We start from the raw sequence: 22,570 nt of genomic DNA, 5'->3' as shown, positions 1-22,570 counted from the left end.
GGGGATACACCCCTCCACCAAGGGTGGATTAAATTATTTTGTAACAGGAGAACAGAGGCGCCAGGTAGAGTAAAATTAATAAAGATCGTTAAAAAGGGGGAAGTGGGTGGACTCACCTCCCTTCTGGAAGAATTGGCCGGACAACGGGCAAGTTACTTGCAGTTTAAAGTAACATTTATTAATAACTTCAAAAGTGCAACGCGTTTCACGGGTAACAGTCCCGCTTCTTCAGGCAAACAATTTTTGGAGGGTACTGGGGGAGGGAAATAAAGGAAACACGGGAATTGCCAGAGGAACGCAAATACCAAGCACCAAATAGGTGCACCACAGATCTACAACAAAATGATGTGCAATGCGACATATAACAGCAAAATATGCATAAACAATAAATAATGTGCAGATCACATATAAAGTGGCAAGTTTCATATATAAAGTGGCAGTGCGTACAGCCAAGGAATAAGCAACATATAGCAGACAATTCTGCATATAGCAGTAAATTATGCATAAAAATTAAATAAAAACAACAATGTGCAAATCACATATATAAAGTGACAGTGCATACAGCCAAGGTCTAAACGACGTTAGACATTTCCTATTAAAGATGACGCAATGGTTGGGTTTAAGGTGCAGACTATAATAGGCAAACAAGGTGTTTCCATTAACCTCCCTGGCGGTTGTTATTTTTTTTTGCCAAATAGGCAAATACCAAGCACCTTTTTGGTGCTTGGTATTTGCGTTCCTCTGGCAATTCCCTGGTTTCCTTTTTTTACCCTCCCCCAGTACCCTCCAAAAATAGTTTGCCTGAAGAAGCGGGACTGTTACCCGTGAAACACGTTGCACTTTTGGAGTTATTAATAAATGTTACTTTAAACTGCAAGGATCTTGCCCGTTGTCCGGCCATTTCTTCCAAAAGGGAGGTGAGTCCAACCACTTCCCCCTTTTTAACGATTTTAATTCATTTTACTCTACAAAAAGTCTGTGAGCAGTGACAGTCATAACAGCAATACAGATACACATTATTCTATATTTACTGCTGATTACTCACCTGTTCTGTCCTCTGTAACAGTGTCCTCCTCTTTACTTGTCCTCATCATGTCACCCTCCTCCATAGACTGCTGATCACACCCCATATATGTCTCTTCTTCCTCCTTATAGGTCATCATCATGTCACCCCCTATAGACAACTGATCACTCCTCATATACGTCTCTTCTACTTCCTCTTTACTTGTCCTCATCATGTCATCACCCTCCTCCATAGACTGCTGATTGCTCCTCACATACGTCTCTTCTTCTTCCTCTTTAATTGTCCTCATCGTGTCACCCTCCTCCATAGTCTGCTGATCGCTCCTCGCATACGTCTCTTCTTCTTCCTCTTTAATTGTCCTCATCGTGTCCCTCTGCTCCACAGACTGCTGATCACTCCTCACATAGGTCTCTTCTTCCTCTTTACTTGTCCTCATCATGTCACCCTCCTCCATAGACTGCTGATCACTCCTCACATATGTCTCTTCTACTTCCTCTTTAATTGTCCTCATCATGTCACCCTCCTCCGTAGACTGATGATCACTCCTCACATAATGATGATCATTCCTCACAGCCTTTTTAATTGTCCTCATCATGTCACCCTCCTCCATACACTGCTGATCACTCCTCACATATGTCTCTGCTTCCTCCTTATATGTCATCATCATGTCACCTCCCATAGACAGCTGATCACTACTCATATATGTCTCTTCTACTTCCTCTTTAATTGTCCTCATCATATCACCCTGCACCATAGACCGATGATCACTCCTCACATACTGATGATCACTCCTCACAGCCTCTTTAATTGCCCTCATCATGTCACCGTCCTCCATACACTGCTGATCACTCCTCACATATGTCTCTTCATCTTCCTCTTTAATTGTTCTTATCATGTCAATCTGTTCCATAGACGATTGATCACTCCTCATATTCGTCTTTTCTTCTTCCTCTTTAATTGTACACATCATGTCACCCTGCTCCATAGACTGATGAACACTCCTCATATACTGATGATCACTCCTCACAGCCGCTTTGATTGCCCTCATCATGTCGCCCTTATCCATAGACTGCTGATCACTCCTCACATATGTCTTTTCTTCTTCCTCTTTAATAGTCTTCATCATGTCACCCTCCTCCATAGACTGCTGATCACTCCTCACATATGTCTCTTCTTCTTCCTCTTTAACCACAGCACTTTCATGCATCTTTTCTACACCCTAAGTGCACAAAGTGAGAGAATTTGAAAATGTGAACACAGATAGCAGCATAAGCAGAAGGAAACAATGTCACACAGTTTGGTGTCTCTGGGGACCATCAGTACCACATACCTGATAATCATGGAGTGTGGTGTTATCTTCTTGTGGACAATCCTGGGAATACAGTGGACCAGTACATCTCTCTGGTGGTTTACTGTTACTGGAGCCATCTGCAGGAAACACACACACGGACTGAATACATTGTCTCTATGTGTTTATCAGATGATGAGGGGATCTAGGTGGACCCTCTGCACTGCTCTCTTCTTTACAAGAAATGAATATCTCATTTACCCGGTGATGTGAGGGGTGGCTGATTCTCCATCATGGTGTCCTTGTAGATGTCCTTGTGTCCTTCTATATAAAGCCACTCCTGCATGGAGAAATAGACATCTTGACACCTTACTCACACCAACTCCCTTGGCCTATTACAACACACGAACACCCCCACCCACTCTGCAGGTCACACTCTCGACCTTATACTCACAAAATCCACCACCATTACAGAACTTGACATCGCATCCTTCCCGCCTTCAGACCACCACCTTCTTACCCTCAACCTCCTCAAAGAAGGCACCTCCAAACCACCCATCAAAGCACCTGGTCGATGGCAGCGAGACCTACGTCAGCTTAACCCTAGTGTCCTAGCTGACCCCCTCCATGCCCTCTCCTCCTCTCTCCTCACCCAAACCTGTCCTAATCTTGCTGCAGCTCAGTATCATCAAACCCTCTCATTGGCCCTAGAGGAAGCTGCTCCCCCAATATTCCGCCGCACCTGTCCCCCTAACCCCCAGCCCTGGTGCACCACCCATACTCGCAACCTTTAGAGGGTAACACGCGCCACTGAAAGGAAATGGAGGAAAACTCGAGTTAATCAGGATTTCCTACAGTACAAGGCTAACCTGCTGCATTTCCACACTGCCCTTGCTGATGTAAAGCAGGAATACTTCACCAAGCTCAACGGAACACAAGCTTCAAACCCCCGACGTCTCTTTGCCACTTTCAACTCCCTGCTTAAACCCTCTCCCCAACCCTCCATTTTCTCCTTCTCTGCCACAGATTTAGCCACCCACTTCACCAACAAAACTGTCTCTATCCGTTAGGAAATAACCAGCCTTCAATCCTCACATCCCACCCCCTCCCATCCAGCTCCTCTTCCTCTCACTCCCACTACCATAAGGAAGTCAGCCACCTACTGCAGACTTCCCATACCACTACCTCCCCTATTGACCTCATCCCTTCTGACTTTTTCCACCCTCACTTCCTGGTTTAGGCCCCATTCCTCACTGCTGTTTAATCTCTACCTATCCAATGGCACCTTCCCGTCAGAATTCAACAGGCTACTGTACTACCTCTACTCAAGAAACCCTCCCTTATCTCTTCCATGGGTTTTAACTATCATCTTTATGCAGATGACACCCAGATCTACCTCCACACCCCTGGCATATCCACCACTACCATGGACAAGGTCTCCTCCTGCCTATGAGCCATCTCCTTCTGAATGTCTGCTAGGTTCCTGAAACTAAACATAAACAAATCAGAATTCATGATCTTCCCACTCCAGCTATCCCTGACACCCCCAGATGTGCATGTCACCGTTAACCACACTACCATTCACCCTATCTCTCAAGCCCACTGTCTGGGTGTCACCCTAGACTCCACACTTTCCTTCACCCCCTACATAAAAAAACCTCACAAAGTCCTGGAACTTCCACCTCCGTAACATCTGCAAGACCTGCCCTTTCCTTACCTCTGTCACCACCAAACTCCTCATCCATGCCCTCATAATTTCCCGCCGTGACTACTGCAATGCCCTTCTGTCTGGTTCCCTATGACCTGAATTGCCATGTTGCAGTCCGTCATGAATGTGGCACCCAGAATTATCCACTCCTCCCACCGCTCTACCACGGCGGCTCCCCTCTGTGAACCCCTCCACTGGCTTCCTATCCAGTCCATAATTAGATTCAAGATACTGTTTATGGCCTTCAAATCTCCCCACAAAACCTGTCCAATCTAAATTTACGATCTTACTCAGAGATACACACCAATGCCGCTCACTCCGCTCCTCAAATTAACTTCGCCTGACGGCCCCCCGCATCACCCAGTCCCATGCACGCCTCCAGGACTTCTCAAGAGCTGCTCCAACACTATGTGGAACTCCCTACCTACCCCTATTAGGGTTTCCCCATCCTTCAACATCTTCAAGAAGGCCCTAAAACCCATCTTTTCACTCTGGCCTCCCCCCCTCCTCCCTCTGGTGCTCTAAACCTGCAGCTTAACTCTGGTCCCCTACCTTTCGTGTCCCTACCTCTCCCTTTAGATTGTAAGCCATTGGCAGGTTCCTCCTCCTTGCGTCTATTACCTGTTCATGCAACTCCATTACTGTACACCCGTCCTATGGATCTGAGTGAACTGGACTTGCCTAATCTCCATGCTCCCATACAGTGACTGACTAAGCATTACCTTGTACTTATACTGTGCTGCATTATCTGGTTTTCATGTATTCCTGTATTGTCATATTGCTGTATGTCACCCCTAAATATTGTCTGTAACCTTAACGAAATGTCCAGCGATGTGTAATATGTAGGCACTTTATAAATACCATGATTAATAAATAAATATAGGAACCTGACACACACAATGATACAGTCACCACACAGACACACCCCTTGTCACCTCTCCTGTCAGCAGCTCCATCATCTTCCTGGTGATTTCCAGAATCTTCTGCTTGTTGTGTCTTTCAGATATCAGGGGTTGAGGTGGGGGAACAGTGATGGTCACATATTCCCCAGACTTCATTGAAGGAAAACTCTGTATAGAAAGACCAATAGTAATGTCACAAGATTTTCACATGAACCCTCCAGTATAAGACAGCCCCCCCCCCCCAACATGAAGAGTTGTGAGCAGAGCCTTTAGTGCCGCCTACTTACGTCACTGCACCGGGAACTCAGCCGTGTCAGGCTCCCAGCATCTCTTCTGGTTACCCTCTAGTGATCAAAATAATGAGAGACCAGAGCTAATTTCATAAAATATGGGACCCGTGGTCACATTACGCTCCAGACTATATGCCCCCCACCGCTCTCTGGTCCTCAAAAGCCTTATATTTGTTTAAGTTGATACTCCTGGCGTGCTTTGATAACCTATCTAATTAAAGTGGACCTAAACTCTTGCACAGGACACAAAAAAAAATCATAACAGAAATGCACCCTGTATGTATTTAATGAGTTTAGCCCGTGCAATTCCCCCTCATTTGTGTCTAATCACTAGTTGTAATCTGATCTCTCCCCTTTGTCACATGACTGCCTAGGGCAGATAAGCCCATTTTTTTGTTAAAGGTCATTATGCTGTTGTGTATATTTTAAAGCAGAGAGGAGCTTTGAGTTCAGGTCCACTTTAACTGCCTCTCTGACTACCTATTTAACTAAGGTTTTGGGCCCTACTTACTTTTTTGTTTATTTTGACGTAGATAATCATGAATAGACCCTGATCATTGTGACCCATCTCCCCTCCCTTCTCCTATGAGTATGCAAATATTTCCTATTCTTTCCTGTTTTACCTTTTTATATACTGGTTGGCTTACCCTTTAATATGGTAGATTGTACCGATATTTCTCTCTCTGCTGAATTTTCACTTTATTATACTATAGTGTTTGGAGAGCTAAAACAGCTTGCTTTATTTTAATTCTAACTGTACTGGCTTAAAGTGAACCAGAGACGAAGCACCCTCATGTATTTTACCATATAGATCAGCGGGGACATTAGAGAAAACACCTACCCTGCTGTCTGTTTCATTTTTAACTGTTCAGCTTGCTTCTAATCAGCCCTGATAAAATCCCCAACTGACCATTCAGTCTCGCTTTGCTATAATGACTCAGCTATAATGATTCCTGAGCAGAGCCAAAATGGGGCAGGCTTGGGCTTGAAAAGACCCCACAAAACACAGACTTGGCTATAAAAATTCCTGAGCAAAGCCAGACTGAATGCCCAGACGGGGATTTTATCATGGCTGGTAAGAAGAAAGCTGAACAGTAAATAATGAAACAGAAAGCATGGTATGTGTTTTCTCGAATGTCCCCACTGATCTATATGGTAAAATACATGAGTGTGCTTCGTCTCTGGTTCACTTTAAAATGATAATACAGTTGCTACATCGATCCTGTCATGTTAAAGTAACCCCGAGCAGAAGCTTGAGGCTTCCCTCCTTACTCTGTTATCCCCGTCACTGAGCAGACCGCCAAGAACATATTATATTTGAAAGGGATACAACTATTCACCTACAATAATAGGGCATGCTGTCTCTTTCCTAATGAACTTAAAGTTTATCTGAAGTGATTTTAGAAAAGAAAAACAGATACCTAAGGAGAGGTAAGGCTTTGGGTCCTAATGTGCCTTCCTGGTTCTCTCACGGTGTTCCAGTGCTGGATCCCCGTTCAAATTCCCTGCCACTGGAGGCTTCGGGAGTCCAAGTCGGAGCAGTGCTTTTCGGCGCTGCTAGATTTGGGCGCAGCCGGCGCCTCCATAGACTATAATAGGAATCACAACTGAGCAGCGCTCAGTGAGTAACGTTGGCGCCGTCAGAAGACAGAGCCGAGGTTGCTTAAAAGATACAATAATTCGGCCTCCAGCAATCGCTGGAAGCCGAATTATATCATTCCCCCATTATCCTCGGCTGCCTGGAGGGGGAATAGTAATTAATACAGCCCGGACTTGTGCAGAACCAGGATCAGCCATATACCGGCTGTATCCTGCACCCAAATCTACCGGCGCCGATTTCAAATGTATGCGTCCAAGTGCTCCCAAAGACAGGCGGCTCCATATTGTGCATGCACAGTACGGAATGGCCAACCTTCATGAGCACTTGGGCAGGGGTGCTCTCCGAGCTTAATCACGAGTGGTTACTCATTATTCAAATGAGGTGTAATTACAGCAGTTGTGCAGCAGGGAATGAAAGAGTTATTTACACACGATGGCTCGTGTGCCAAGCCTCGCTGCCGTCACTTCCTCCTTCCGGCTTGAAGGAGGAAGTGACGGCAACGAGGCTTGGAACACGAGCCGTCTAACAGCATGGACTCTCAGGACGCAGGGTGGATGGCAAATTTATGGGTAAATAACCCTTTCATTCCCCGCCACACACCTGCTGTAATTACACAACTTATTTGAATCATGAGTAATTACTCGTGACAAAGCTCGGAGATCACCCCTGCACTTGGGCTCCCAAAGCCTCCCACAGCAGCAGAGAGTAAACAGGGGATGGGGTCATTAGTTGCCACCAAGCCAGGGGGCTATGGGCTCCTTTCGGGGGGGGGGAGGAGGTCATTAGCTGTCCGCCAGAGGAGGGTTCTGTGTGAGAATAGGGTTAAGTTGGTTTACATTTAAGGAGTTGTCAGGCATCCCCCATACCCGGGGCTTCGTCCAGCCCCAAGCATGTCCCCCGCAGCCGTTCGCCACCTCTGCCTCCCGGTTTGTGGTGATGAGGTCGGCCTGTACTGCGCCGGCGCGAGCGGCGCTGTCAATCACTGCCATATGGACGTGGCGGTAATTAATAGCGCTGCTCTCGCAGACGCAGTACAGGTTGGCCTGACATCATCACCGCGGACCGGGAGGCAGAGGTAGTGAACGGCTGCGGGCAGAGCTGCGGCGAGGGACATGCTGGGAGCTTGGCGCTGGACAAAGCCCCGGGTAAGTAGGCCTTATTTTACGTAGTATTGCCTGATAACTCCTGTAAGTCAATACATAATTTGCACTTTCTGATATTCATACTACCTATACATTAATGCAACTGGCTGCTAAATCTTATAAAGTTGCAAAAAATTTCACCACACCGTCATAAGAGGAGGAGGAGGCGAACGGGCAAATATGGGCTATAAATAGTAAAGTAAAGTTATTTACCGAGTAATGGAGACAGACAGACACTATCCTACAGGACCCATCAGTAATTGCCATAGGGCTGCATTGGGCGCTTGTGATTGGGCACAGGTAGTCAGCTGACCGCCTCCTGGGAACCTCACTATTAGTCCCAGAGTGTCAGCTGACATGCAGCATCATTAGCCCAGCTAGGATTGGCCAGCATTCGGGGGAGTGCTTCAGTTACTCATGATGTTACAGCTGCAGGCATCATGGGAACTGTAGTTTAACAAGTGGGTGAGTCAGCTGACATGCTGAGACCAATAGTGAGGGTCCCAGGAAGCGGTCATCTGATTCTCTGTGCCCAATCACGCGCCTCCATTCCAATGAAGTCCTAGTCCTATGGCAATTACCGAAGAGGTCCTGTTGCATAGTGGCTGTCTGTTTCCATTTCTTGGTAAATATGTTTACACTATTATAGCTTATATTTGTCCTTTCTTCCCATTCCCCGATGAAGGCGGAAGGGGAACTGCTATCCCTTAAAGGACAACTGTAGGGGAAATGAGTTGAACTTACCCGGGGCTTCTAATGGTCCCCTACAGACGTCCTGTGCCTGCGCAGCCACTCACCGATGCTCCGGACCCCGCCTTTGCTTCACTTCACTTCTGAAATTTCTGACTTTAAAGTCAGAAAACCACTGGGCCTGCGCAGCTGCTCCCTACCGCTGACATCACCAGGAGTGTATTGTGCAGGCCCAGTATTTTCACATAGAACCCTGTGGTGAAATTTTTTGCAACTTTATCAGATTTTGCAACCGGTTGCACTTATTTATACGTATAGCTATCAGAAAGTGCAACCTAGCCATTGACTTTAACCTATCTGTATCAGAAAATGCAACCCAACCAAACCCTATTCTCACACAGAACCCTCCCCTCTTGCTCAACTAATAACCCCCCCCCCTGGAGGGAACAATCCCCCCTCTTGCTCAACTAATAACCCCCCCTGGAGGGAACAATCCCCCCTCTTGCTCAACTAATAACCCCCCCCCAGGGATCAATCCCCCCTCTTGCTCAACTAATAACCCCCCCTGGAGGGAACAATCCCCCCTGTTGCTCAACTAATAACCCCCCTGGAGGGAACAATCCCCCCTCTTCCTCAACTCATAACCCCCCACCCCCCGAGGAAACAATCCCCCCTCTTGCTCAACTAATAACCCCCCCTGGAGGGAACAATCCCCCTTCTAGCTCAATGGGATCTGTGGTTGCAAAAAATTACAGGCGTGTTAACAGAGAGGAGCCACGCCTACACAGTCATACACTGTCCTCTATGGCAAGTTGCAAAATATGATAGGTAGCAAAAATTTTCACTACACCTCCTCTACTGGGCAACTAATAACAACACCCCATAGTGGGCAACTAAATAAAGAACCCCCCTGGTGGCCAACTAATAGCCCTCCGGCAGTTGTGAATAATGACAGCCAGAATATGTGAAAGAAGGTGTGCATGCGCAGCTAAGCTCAGTCCATTCAAGTTGCAAAATATTACAGGTTGCAATATTTTTCATTACAGTGGCCATGTTACTTTGGTGTTGAGCACCGGTGGCTGCAGGCTGTACTAAGCACCAGAAAGTTTAAAGTGATAGTGCTGATGATTTCAGGGTATTTTGTACGAGAGTATGAAATGATGATTGTCAGGAACCGGCCCGCGGCACGCCTGCGTATACGGTTCTCGACTTCGGGTTTGACCAGATTGAGAGGGGAAGCAGCCTTAGTCAAGCTAAAACAAGGCTGGGACCCCTCAGAACACCTCTCACTGCCACCACTAGCAGTTCGCTAGACACTTCCACTCTGCTGTCGAGTCCTCAGCGCGCACTCCGCGTTTTCGTATTTGGGTCAGCTTTGCGCTTAGGCCAAATACGGGAACGCCACGCACCCACACACACACACAGTTGCAATCTTACACTGTCGTGAAGCAAAGACCCACTAACAGTCGTTCCGAACGATACTGTTAGCCACTCTGCTGTCGCTACTCGCACTGGCGTTGTTCGTACGTTGGGTCAGCTGCGCGCTTAGGCCAACGTATGACAAACGCCCCCACACACAATGCAATTACAATTTCATACGGTAGTGTTGCTCAAGCGTACAATTAGGCATGAACTTATACACGGTTACACTTCAGTCTCTTCTAGGCTATGAGTGTTAGTTTAGTACGGCAGAAGTCAAACTTATTAAATAATAATTTAATATTCTAGAAAAACATAGAACAATGCAGAACTTAATATATACAAAAAGATTACAAAAAACAAAGTAAAAATAGTTACAAGATAAAAGTTACAAAGATAACACACACGGATATTTGCGTAAAATAAAAATGGGGATTAAAAAAAACGTTACCAACTTGAAGGTCTCAACGTTGTCGGCAGGAGCATGCCGCTTGTTCGACCGGAAGTCGAGATCGACTCTAGCTATGCGCTAACTCCCAGAGCAGATGGTCACTAGGCATTTGCCTCTGCTTTTTACACTCTGAGCTACGCCTGGAGGCTGCACCTTCCTTGGGGAGGGGAGGAACTAGGTTTTAATTAAATCTCAGACATATTCCATTTCCAGGTAAAAGTCTATACATCAAAGATTGTGAAGTGAGTCTTTCAACTCCAGGTGAAAACTTGATTAAGGCTTTTTCCTGTCTCCGTTTTATTAGATGTAATTTACAGGTATAGTTTTGCACCTCCACTAATGATTTAATTTCCACAGGTAAAAAATGGTATCAACAGGACTTCACCCATTTCTAATAGCCTGTCATGTACATTTCAAACGTTCCTGTGTAAAGGCCCATACACACGTCGGATTTTAGCGAACGACCCGTCGTTTGAACGTTTTGTCGTTCGGACGTTTTCGCGTCAAATCCGACGTGTGTACAGACTATCGTTCGGGTGATAAGACTGGTTACCAACGATCCGCCGGGCGGATCGCTGGTACCCAGTCTTATCACCCGAACGATAGTCTGTACACACGTCGGATTTGACGCGAAAATGTCCGAACGACGGAACGTTCAAACGACGGGTCGTTCGCTAAAATCCGACGTGTGTATGGGCCTTTAGTCTCCAGGCTCTGGTCCTCTTGCTTTGTGTATTGAGACAATGGGCCGTCTCCTGAGTTCAAAAGCCAGGCAGATAATCCCATTAGCACTCTCAGAGGAACTGCATACAGACTCAAAGCACCTCATATGGTCAAGACAATCACCCATTTCCTTGCCCCAAGCAACTCAAGGTAACCTGCTCCCTTCTGGCAGAAAAAAATGAAAGAATATGTTCCTGTTATCCTTAATATCATCAGCACCTCAATATATCTCCACAATGATAAAAAAAAAAAGATGCTTACCTAAATAGCAGGAAGGCTCTGGGTCCTATAGAACCTTCCCGTTCCCCTCACGGTCCAGCACTGGATCTCCTCTCTGCCCCGTGGGAGGCTTCAGCAGTCTTCGGGAGTCCAAGTGCTGTCGGATGTGCGATATGGAGCCATGCTCCTGAAGACAGGCCGAGCCATACTGCATATGCATGAGCGCGCTGACGCACGTGCAGCCATGCTCCCGAATACGGGCCGAGCCACACTGCGTATGCATGAGCGCGCTGACACATGCGGAGCTATGCTCCTAAAGACGGGCCGAGCCATACTGCGTATGCATGAGCGCGGTGACGCATGCGGAGCCATGCTCCTGAAGACGGGCCGAGCCATACTGCGTATGCATGAGCGCGGTGACGCATGCGGAGCCATGCTCCCAAAGACGGGCTGAGCCATACTGCATATGCATGAGCACGCTGACGCATGCGGAGCCATGCTCCTGAAGACGGGCCGAGCCATATTGCGTACGCATGAGCGCGCTGACTCACGCGGAGCCATGCTCCTGAAGACAGGCTGAGCCATACTGCGTATGCATGAGCGCGCTGACGCATGTAGAGCCATTATTTAAGAAGGGCAAAAAATCAGATCCAGGAAATTATAGACCTGTAAGCTTAACACCAGTTGTATGCAAACCATTTGAGGGGTTACTAAGAGATACTATACATGACTTCATAGTAGACAATAATCTTCTTTCTCAGCATCAACATAGGTTTACTAAAGACAGGTCCTGTTTGACTACCATGCTCAGCTTTTATGAGGTAGTGAACGCTAATATGGATATTGGGAATGCTGTAGATGTGATATACTTGGACTTTGCAAAGGCCTTCGACACTGGTTCCCACAAAAGTCTGGTGCAAAAGTTGAGGATGCAAGGACTGGGGAAGAGTCTGTGTGCATGGATAGGGAACTTGCTAATGGACAGAAAACAAAGAGTTGTGGTCAATGATCATACTCAAGATGGGAAACTGTTAGCAGTGGGGTCCCACAGGGGTCTGTACTGGGTCCAGGGCTCTTCAATTTATTTATTAATGACCTAGTAGATGCAGTAATGAGCAATGTTGCTATTTTTGCAGATGATACAAAATTGTGCAGAATCATCAACTCTCAGGAAGATAGTGTCATATTGCAACAGGATCTGGATAGGATGGCTTTATGGGCACATGGCAGATGAAATTCAATGTTGAAAAATGTAAAGTCATGCATTTTGGTCGTACCAATGGTCTAGCACCATACAAAATAAATGGGATACAGTTGGGGAAGTCAAACTTGGAAAAGGACTCAGGAGTACTCATCGACAACAAGTTAAATAATCGTACTCAATGCCAAGCCGCTGCAGCTAAAGCTAACAATTTTGGGATGCATTAAAAGGGAAATAAAAACCTGAGATGCTAGCATAATATTGCCCCTGTTTAACTCTCTAGTAAGGCCACATCTGGAATATGGAATTCAGTTCTGGGCACCACATTACAAAAAAAGATATTGCAGTTTTAGAGCAGGTGCAAAGACGAGCAACAAAATTGATACGTGGGATGGAAGGTCTCACTTACCAAGAAAGGTTAGATAAACTGGGTTTATTTAGTCTAGAGAAAAGATGCCTTAGAGGGGATCTAATTAACATGTATAAATACATCAGAGGGCAATATATGAGCTTGGCGGATGAGCTTTTTGTCCCTAGGCCTTCTCAAAGGACTAGAGGACATGATCTACACAAGGAGGAAAAACGTTTTAGCCATTTATTTAGGAAAGGGTTCTTTACAGTAAGCGTGATTAAGATGTGGAATGCATTGCCACAGGAAGTAGTTATGGCAAACTCTATACCTGCATTTAAAGGGGGCTTAGATGCGTTCCTTGCGTTGAAAGACATCCATGGCTACAATTACTAGTAATGCCCAATGATGTTGATCCAGGGATTTTATCTGATTGCCATCTGGTGTCGGGAAGGATTTTTTTTCCCTTTTGGGGCTAATTGGACCATGCCTTGTAAGTTTTTTTTTTTTTTTTTTTTTTTTTTTTTGCCTTCCTCTGGATCAACAGGGATATGTGAGGGAGTAGGCTGGTGTTGTACTTTGTTCTCTGGTTGAACTCGATGGACATATGTCTTTTTCAACCAAAATAACTATGTAACTATGCTCCTGAAGACTGGCCGAGCCATACTGCGTATGCATGAGCACGCTGACGCATGCGGAGCCATGCTCCTGAAGACCACCGAGCCATACTGCGTATGCATGAGCGCGCTGACGCATGTAGAGCCATGCTCCTGAAGACGGACTGAACCATACTGCGTATACATGAGCGCGGCGACGCATGTAGAGCCATGCTCCTGAAGACCGCCGAGCCATAATGCGTATGCATGAGCGCGCTGACTCGTGTGGAGCCATGCTACTGAAGACGGGCCGAGCCATACTTCGTATGTATGAGCGCGCTGACGCCTGCAGAGCCGTGGTCCTGAAGACCGCCGAGCCATACTGTGTATGCATGAGCGCGGTGACGCATGCGGAGCCATGCTCTCAAAGACGGGCCGAGCCATACTGCGTATGCATGAGCGCGCTGACGCATGCGGAGCCATGCTCCTGAAGATGAGCCGAGCCATACTGCGTATGCATGAGCACGCTGACGCCTGCAGAGCCGTGGTCCTGAAGACAGGCCGAGCCATACTGCGTATGTATGAGCGCGCTGACGCATGCGGAGCCATGCTTCCGAAGACGGGCCGAGCCATACTGCATATGCATGATCTCGACGTGGATCCTCATCTCTGCCTCTAAGTCACAGAACTCTATGGGCTCTTTCTATGTCAATTGGCACATCTTTTGGCCTATCTAGCACCTGATTGAAAATAGCGGTTATAAATTATAGCGGGTCTGATGAGATGAGGCATCTATAATTCCGGGAACCCTCTTATTCTTTTATTATTTCTCCACCTTCTGTTATCTAACTCTTCTTTTATGTTGAAAGTCCTGGTAGGCAGAGTGAGTCTAATTCACCAACCTGTTGCCTTGTGTCGTGTCCATCTTGCTCCACCACTGCAAGCCTGTTATTTAATCCGTGTAATATCCTCTCTGAGATTTGTTATGGCGGCAGACAGGGTCTCTTTTATGTCTGTTTCTATGTCCTTCATGATAGCAGTGATGGGCATCTTCTTTAGCCAGTCCAGGACTCATTTTTCTTTCTGTGGGATTGAAGCTGCCACCTTGGTGGGTGAGTACTCGGCTGAGGAAGGAGAGGTGGGTGACATATTGGATCTAGCACGGCCTGTTTGCCTTGTCTTTTGGGTCCAAAAGATCTGCGGTATTTGCTTGGAGAGCTGAGTGTCCAGGTCCCCTTCGGTCTTAGGGTGCTGCTCATCGTAGCTGGAGACTCTTTTCTGATTGGGGCCGAAGCGGAGCTCCTCTAGCATGCAGCCATCCTCGAGCAGCACCAGATCATGCCCTCTCAACAGAACCCTTTTACATACAATTCCTAAAAACCCCTGATTCATTTTCAGAAGGCAGTGTAGTAATAGTGAAAGATTTGAACATTGTTCTCAATCTGATCTTGGATGCCTCTTATAGGAAGTCAACTCTGTCCTTCCACAAACTGAACAGATTAAAGAAAGTATTACATGACAGACAGCTAGTGGGGAGTGCTACAAACCCCTCAGTAAAAGACTGCACAGGGGAATGGGGGAGGAAATGAGCCAATATAGTGCAGTATCTTATTTGACCACAGGAGGGAGATAGATGTGAACGATTATGATCACAATAGCGTGCCATAGAAGTGGCCTCACAGTTCACAGGTGGGCAGAACAAACCGACCCCACTTGGGTTAAAAAGTCGCTCTCTGCAGGATAGGACAGAATCCAGGGAAACCTCCACTCAGTGTGGTAAAACACTGACACAAGTTTCACAGGTGCCAAAATAAAATATTTAAGAACAGTTTAAAAAGAGGAGGCAGATATGAACTTACCTCTTTTCAGGGAAAACACTCAAGATAATTACAGCAATTAATGTTCCAAAAGTGGACTTGGCCTTGCTTATGGCTCTTTATGCGGTTTTTTTTTTTTCTCTCAATATTTGCCCGATGAAGCAGGAATGTAGTCCTGAGAAACGTATTGCATTGTATGAGAGTTGTTTTTGGAACATTTAAGTTATACTTATTTATCACATCCTTGAGAAGGGGTAATTTCATATCTTCCTCTTCTTTTTAAACTGTTTTTAAATATATCATTTTCAGGGCTGATTGTAGACTTTTTGCTGCTTGAGGCAAATTTGTGACTGTGCTCTCATCCCATCTCTCCCCCCATTTGGAATGGTCGCAAAGCACCCATCAATTTTCACCGCACGTTATAGCCGCAGTGCAAAAAAACCCCCAAAAACCCTCAGTATAGCTAGATAGCCAGGTATAGGTGCCCTCAGTATAAGAAGCCAAGGATAGGTTCCCCCAATATAGCTAGACCGGTATAGTTGCCCCCAGTATTGGTAGCCAGGCAGAATAGCCCGATATTGCAAGGGCTGTGGAGTTGGTACTAAAATCCTTCGACTCCGACTCCCCAGGTTAGGATTCCACCGACTCCTCGACTTTGACTCCTATAATTTGCGTATTACAGTCTTGTTGGTTGAAAGTATGTAACATAAAATGCATCTCTTGCCAACGCTTAGGAATTTTAAAGAGGATCTGTACTCTAAAATTCTTACAATAAAAAGCATACCATTCTATTCATTATGCTCTCCTGGAACCCTCTTTGCTGTTTCTGCCACTCCCTGCTGCAATCCTGGCTTGTAATTGCCAGTTTTAGGCAGTGTTTACAAACAAAAGACATGGCTGTTAACCAGCATGTGATAGGCTGAAAGAAGATCAGTCTGTGACTCATACAGAGCCTGGAGGGGGCTTGGAGAGGGTGTGTATAACTTCTACCTATCACAAGCAGAGCAGCACATTCCTGTGCCTGAGCCAACAAAGCCAGCAAAGGAAAGAAGATTAGATTATACAGGATCTTCTCAAAAAATTAGCATATTGTGATAAAGTTCATTATTTTCTGTAATGTACTGATAAACTTTAGACTCTTATATATTTTAGATTCAAATACACACAACTGAAGTAGTTCAAGCCTTTTATTGTTTTAATATTGATGATTTTGGCATACAGCTCATGAAAACCCAAATTTCCTATCTCAAAAAATTAGCATATTTCATCCGACCAATAAAAGAAAAGGGTTTTTAAAACAAAAAAAGTCAACCTTCAAATAATTATGTTCAGTTATGCACTCAATACTTGGTTGGGAATCCGTTTGCAGAAATGACTTCTTCAATGCGGCGTGGCATGAAGGCAATCAGCCTGTGGCACTGCTCAGGTGTTATGGAGGCCCAGGATGCTTCGATATCGGCTTTAAGCTCATCCAGAGTGTTGGGTCTTGCGTCTCTCAACTTTCTCTTCACAATATCCCACAGATTCTCTATGGGATTCAGGTCAGGAGAGTTGGCAGGCCAATTGAGCACAGTAATACCATGGTCAGTAAACCATTTACCAGTGGTTTTGGCACTGTGAGCAGGTGCCAGGTCGTGCTGAAAAATAAATTCTTCATCTCCATAAAGCTTTTCAGCAGATGGAAGCATGAAGTGCTCCAAAATCTCCTGATAGCTAGCTTGCATTGACCCTGCCCTTGATAAAACACAGTGGACCAACACCAGCAGCTGACATGGCACCCCAGACCATCACTGACTGTGGGTACTTGACACTGGACTTCAGGTATTTTGGCATTTCCCTCTCCCCAGTTTTCCTCCAGACTCTGGCACCTTGATTTCCAAATGATATGTAAAAGTTGCTTTATTCCAAAAAAAGTACTTTGGACCACTGAGCAACAGTCCAGTGCTGCTTCTCTGTAGCCCAGGTCAGGCGCTTCTGCCGCTGTTTCTGGTTCAAAAGTGGGTTCATGCTTCCATCTGCTGAAAAGCTTTATGGAGATGAAGATTTCATTTTTCAGCACGACCTGGCACCTGCTCAGTGCCAAAACCACTGGTAAATGGTTTACTGACCATGGTATTACTGTGCTCAATCGGCCTGCAAACTCTCCTGACCTGAACCTCATAGAGAATCTGTGGGATATTGTGAAGAGAAAGTTAAGACGCAAGACCCAACACTCTGGATGAGCTTAAAGGGAACCTTAACTGATCGGGGGGTATAGAGTTTTACTTACCTGGGGCTATTACCAGCCCCCTGCAGCAGTCCTGTGCCCTCGGCGCCGCTCTGCAATCCTCTGGTCCCCCACTGTCACTTAGTTTCGTTTTTGACGACTCGCCGGCCGCCATGCGTATTATTGGATGCATTCACCAATGCAATTAGCGCTATTGCGGACCGCAACGCGTACAAAAATACGCGTTGCTGCATTCCGCACGCGTAGATATGCGGCAACGCGTATTTTTGTACGCGTTGCGGTCCGCAATAGCGCTAATTGCATTGGTGAATGCGTCCAATAATACGCATGGCGGCCGGCGACTGGTGAGTCGTCAAAAACGAAACTAAGTGACAGTGGGGGACCAGAGGATTCCAGAGCGGCGCCGAGGGCACAGGACTGCTGCAGGGGGCTGGTAATAGCCCCAGGTAAGTAAAACTCTATACCCCCCCGATCAGTTAAGGTTCCCTTTAAGGCCGCTATCAAAGCATCCTGGGTCTCCATAACACCTGAGCAGTGCCACAGGCTGATTGCCTCCATGCCACACCGCATTGAAGCAGTCATTTCTGCAAAAGGATTCCCAACCAAGTATTGAGTGCATAACTGAACATAATTATTTGAAGGTTGACTTTTTTTGTTTTAAAAACACTTTTCTTTTATTGGTCGGATGAAATATGCTAATTTTTTGAGATAGGAGATTTGGGTTTTCATGAGCTGTATGCCAAAATCATCAATATTAAAACAATAAAAGGCTTGAACTACTTCAGTTGTGTGTATTTGAATCTAAAATATATGAAAGGCTAATGTTTATCAGTACATTACAGAAAATAATGAACTTTATCACAATATCCTAATTTTTTAGAAGATCCTGTATAACAGAGATAATACAGCCACTGTGCAACTAGGAAAGGCTGCAGTAAGACAGACCACATTAGAACATGTATAAGAACTTATAGGATAGAAGAAATAAGGCTGAAAATGTTGTTACAGAGTCTCTTTAAAGGGAAGGTCCAAGCAAAAAAAAAAAAATGAGTTTCACTTACCTGGGGCTTCTACCAGCCCCATGTAGCCATCCTGTGCCCTCGTAGTCACTCACTGCTGCTCCAGTCCCCCGCTGGCAGCTTTCTGACCTCGGAGGTCAGGGCCGCATTGCGTACATTTTTACGCATTCCCGCTAGTGCAGGAACATTAACATATACATTTTTACGCGTTAGTGGTGCAACGCATACATTTTTGTTCTTGCACTAGCTGGAATGCGTAAAAATGTATGCAATGCGGCCCTGACCTCCGAGGTCAGAAAGCTGCCAGCGGGGGACTGGAGCAGCAGTGAGTGACTACGAGGGCACAGGATGGCTACATGGGGCTGGTAGAAGCCCCAGGTAAGTGAAACTCATTTTTTTTTTTTTTCTTGGACCTTCCCTTTAAAAGACAACTGAACTGAGAGGGATATGGAGGCTGCCATATTTATTTCCTTTTAAACAATACCAGTTACCTGGCTATCCAGCTGATCTTCTGCCTCTAATACTTTTAGTCATAGACTTAGGCCTCGTTCACATCATACGTGCTTCCGTGCACATTTGGAAGCGTGTATGATGTGGTAACATGGAAGAACGGCAGAAGGGTATAGACAGCCCATCTGCAATTCACATCAAATGTGCTGCCCAGCAGGGCTGTGGAGTCGGTCCAAAAATCCTCCGACTCCTCAGTTTAGGATTCCACCGACTGACTCCTCGACTCCGACTCCTCTAATTTACATATTACAATTTTGTTGATTAAAAGTATGTAACATGAAATTCGTCTCTTAACTGCCAACGCTTAGCAATTTTACAAGACAACTGAAGTGAGAAGGATATGTAGACTACTATATTTATTCCCTTCAGACTAAAACTAGTCCTTGGTAAGAGTACTTGTAAAAGGTACAAACCGGAACAAAGAACATCTATCAGGCCCTAGGCAATGTAAGTGTGGGTACATGTAAGAATGACGTGCAGGTACTCTGCAGGGGAATGAGGAGATTGTAAACAGACAACACCTCTGTGTTCAATGTGCACAGCATTCTCAGTGGATTCCCTGCAGCTCTGTGGGGAGTGCATATGTAGAGTATAGTACTACTGTGTAACAAAGTAAACCTGAGACAGATGAAATTAAAGTTTTATACATACCTGGGGCTTCCTCCAGCCGCCTTCAGGATAATCAGTCCCTCGTTGTCCTCCTCCACCACCTGGATCTTCTGCTATGAGTCCAGGTACTTGAGCCAGTCGGGCGTAGTGCGCATGCACACACTCAGCCGCCAGGAGCATACTACACCTGTGCAGCACTATTGCGCAGGTGCAGAATGTTCCTGGCTGTGGGAGCGGCACGTGGCCGGACAGCGCTGACTGGCTGAATTACCAGGACTCATAGCAGAAGATCCGGGTGGTGGAGGACAGCGAGGGACTGATTAGCCTGAAGGGGGCTGGAGGAAGCCCCAGGTATGTATAAAACTTTACTTTTCATCCGTCTCAGTTACCCTTTAACCTGCCTGGCGTTCTATTAAGATCGCCAGGCAGGCTGCGGGAGGGTTTTTTTTTAATAAAAAAAAAACTATTTCATGCAGCCAACTGAAAGTTGGCTGCATGAAAGCCCACTAGAGGGCGCTCCGGAGGCGTTCTTCCGATCGCCTCCGGCGCCCAGAATAAACAAGGAAGGCCGCAATGAGCGGCCTTCCTTGTTTTGCTTACATCGTCGCCATAGCGACGAGCGGAGTGACGTCATCGACGTCAGCCGACGTCCTGACGTCAGCCGCCTCCGATCCAGCCCTTAGCGCTGGCCGGAACTTTTTGTTCCGGCTACGCTGGGCTCAGGCGGCTGGGGGGACCCTCTTTCGCCGCTGCTCGCGGCGGATCGCCGCAGAGCGGCGGCGATCAGGCAGCACACGCGGCTGGCAAAGTGCCGGCTGCGTGTGCTGCTTTTTATTTCAGCCAAATCGGCCCAGCAGGGCCTGAGCGGCATGCTCCGGCGGTACTGGACGAGCTGAGCTCGTCCAGACCGCCCAGCAGGTTAATTTGTAGTCCCCAAACCAAATTTTAACAACATATCAAATTATTGGATTTCATCAGCAAAGGGAGTACATACATTTGCATAAATCAGCATCAATGCAGAATTATTTCCATCTCGTTGACCATCTCTATTAGTGACACAGCTACACATCAGGCTTTATACTTACAGCATAGATGTTATTTAGTATATATAAGAGATTCCTGTGTACACATCATATATACAGTCACAATCAGATATGTATATCTGACCTTAAAAATACGGGGACTGCTTTATTGAAGCAGCTCAAGTAACTAATTTTGATTGGTTTATTTCATTTTTGTGGACTAAGCACAGCTATTACTGTATAGATACTGTATATATACATTATCTTAATGACTATTATCTGAGAAATAGAACATTTTATCATATTTTCTATTTTAATTACAGTTACAAATTCATTAGGAGTCGGAGTCGGTGCATTTTTTCCCGACTCCGACTCCAGGCACCCAAAATTGTCCGACTCCACGACTCCGACTCCACAGCGCTTGCGTACTGCTGCATACATTATGCCCGCAAGTGCAGAGATGACCCATTCACTGTCAATCGATGGGATCAGCTGTGCAGCGGGTAGCAGCACAGATGGCATGCAATCATACGCATTGCGCTCCGATCGCACGGCCATCTGTGCTGCATAGATGTGAACAAGGCCTAAGACTAGTCCTTGGTAAGAATACTTGTAGAAGGTACAGACCGGAACAAAGAACATCTATCAGGCCCTAGGCAATGTAACTGTGGGTACAAGTAAGAGTGATGTTCAGGTACTCTTCAGGAGAATGAGGGGATTCTTCCTCCATTACACATTATTCATGTACAATCTGAACCAGGTTTATGGGTGATAGACAACTCCTCTGTGTTCAATGTGCACAGCAATTCTTGGTGGATTCCCTGCAGCTCTGTGGGGAGTGCATATGTAGAGTATAGTACTACTGTGTAACTTAAATTCAATTTCAATTCAATTCACTTTATTGTCATTGTGTAACACAACGAAATTACTTTTCATGACAACCCCACGGTGCATATAGGGAACATAGTGATAGTAACAAGGAAGAGAAGAAATTATACAAGCTTGCCAGGTATTACAGATGTTTAAACAATTTGTACACAGTGTTAATTATTTCAGAGAGGATTCAGAGTTTATCAAGTTTATGGCGGATGGGAAAAAGCTGTCTTTCAGTCTGTTTGTGTGTGTGCGGGTTGATCTAAAATGTTTACCTGATGGAAGGAGCTCAAACAAGGCATTTCCAGGGTGAATGTTGTCTTTGATAATGTTTTTGGCTCTTCTCAAGCTGCGAGTATTATACAAAAGTTCCAGTGATGGTAGGAAGTAAACCTTAGACAGATGTAAGTTTTATACATACCTGGGTTCCTCCAGCCCCCTTCAGGCTAATCAGTCCCTCGCTGTCCTCCTCCGCCACCTGGATCTTCTGTAATGGGTCCAGACCCTTGAGCCAGACGGGCATAGTGCGCATGCACACACTCCGCCACCAGCACTACTGCGCAGATGCAGAATGCTCCTGGCTGTGGGAGCGGCACACGGCTGGACTGCGCTGACTGGCTGAAGATCCAGGTGGCGGAGGAGGACAGCGAGGGACTGATTAGCCTGAAGGGGGCTGAAGGAAGCCCCAGGTATATATAAAACTTCTTTTTCATCCTTCTCAGGTACCATTTAATTCGTAGTCACCAAACCAAATTTTAACAACATATAAAATAATTTGATTTCATGAGCAAAAGGAGTGCATAAATTTGCATAAACCAGCATCAACGCAGAATTATTTCCATCTCTTTGACCATCTCTACTAGTGACACAGCTACACATCAGGCTTTGTTC

The 22,570-nt window shown here is 46.0% G+C and overlaps 3 protein-coding genes across 6 annotated transcripts in view; 2 read left to right on the top strand and 1 right to left on the bottom strand.

Moving 5' to 3' along the window:
* Positions 1 to 8,213, bottom strand: part of LOC137535306 (uncharacterized) — a 29,340-nt gene extending 21,127 nt beyond the window's left edge. The window contains exons 1-6 of the mRNA XM_068257136.1: positions 8,168 to 8,213; positions 5,210 to 5,266; positions 4,956 to 5,090; positions 2,574 to 2,652; positions 2,355 to 2,452; positions 1,046 to 2,243 (exon numbers count right to left, since the gene is read on the bottom strand). Of these exons, the coding sequence (XP_068113237.1) occupies positions 1,046 to 2,243; positions 2,355 to 2,452; positions 2,574 to 2,652; positions 4,956 to 5,078 (1,498 nt within the window). The 5' untranslated portion in view covers positions 5,079 to 5,090; positions 5,210 to 5,266; positions 8,168 to 8,213. The remainder of the gene's footprint in view (positions 1 to 1,045; positions 2,244 to 2,354; positions 2,453 to 2,573; positions 2,653 to 4,955; positions 5,091 to 5,209; positions 5,267 to 8,167) is intronic.
* LOC137535286 (zinc finger protein 585A-like) overlaps positions 1 to 22,570 on the top strand; it is a 301,513-nt gene that overhangs the window by 83,761 nt on the left and 195,182 nt on the right. The gene's annotated exons all lie outside the window — the stretch shown is intronic.
* LOC137535291 (oocyte zinc finger protein XlCOF29-like) overlaps positions 8,496 to 22,570 on the top strand; it is a 66,096-nt gene continuing 52,021 nt past the window's right edge. For 3 of the 4 annotated variants that reach the window (XM_068257116.1, XM_068257115.1, XM_068257113.1), the window contains exon 1: positions 8,496 to 8,579. The gene's annotated coding sequence lies outside the window, so the exon portion shown is untranslated. The remainder of the gene's footprint in view (positions 8,580 to 22,570) is intronic. The other variant, XM_068257114.1, reaches the window with a different exon arrangement.

This window comes from Hyperolius riggenbachi, chromosome 10 (assembly GCF_040937935.1).
Source record: "Hyperolius riggenbachi isolate aHypRig1 chromosome 10, aHypRig1.pri, whole genome shotgun sequence".
In the NCBI taxonomy this organism is placed as follows: domain Eukaryota; kingdom Metazoa; phylum Chordata; class Amphibia; order Anura; family Hyperoliidae; genus Hyperolius; species Hyperolius riggenbachi.
This window is presented reverse-complemented; position numbering and strand designations above follow the sequence as displayed.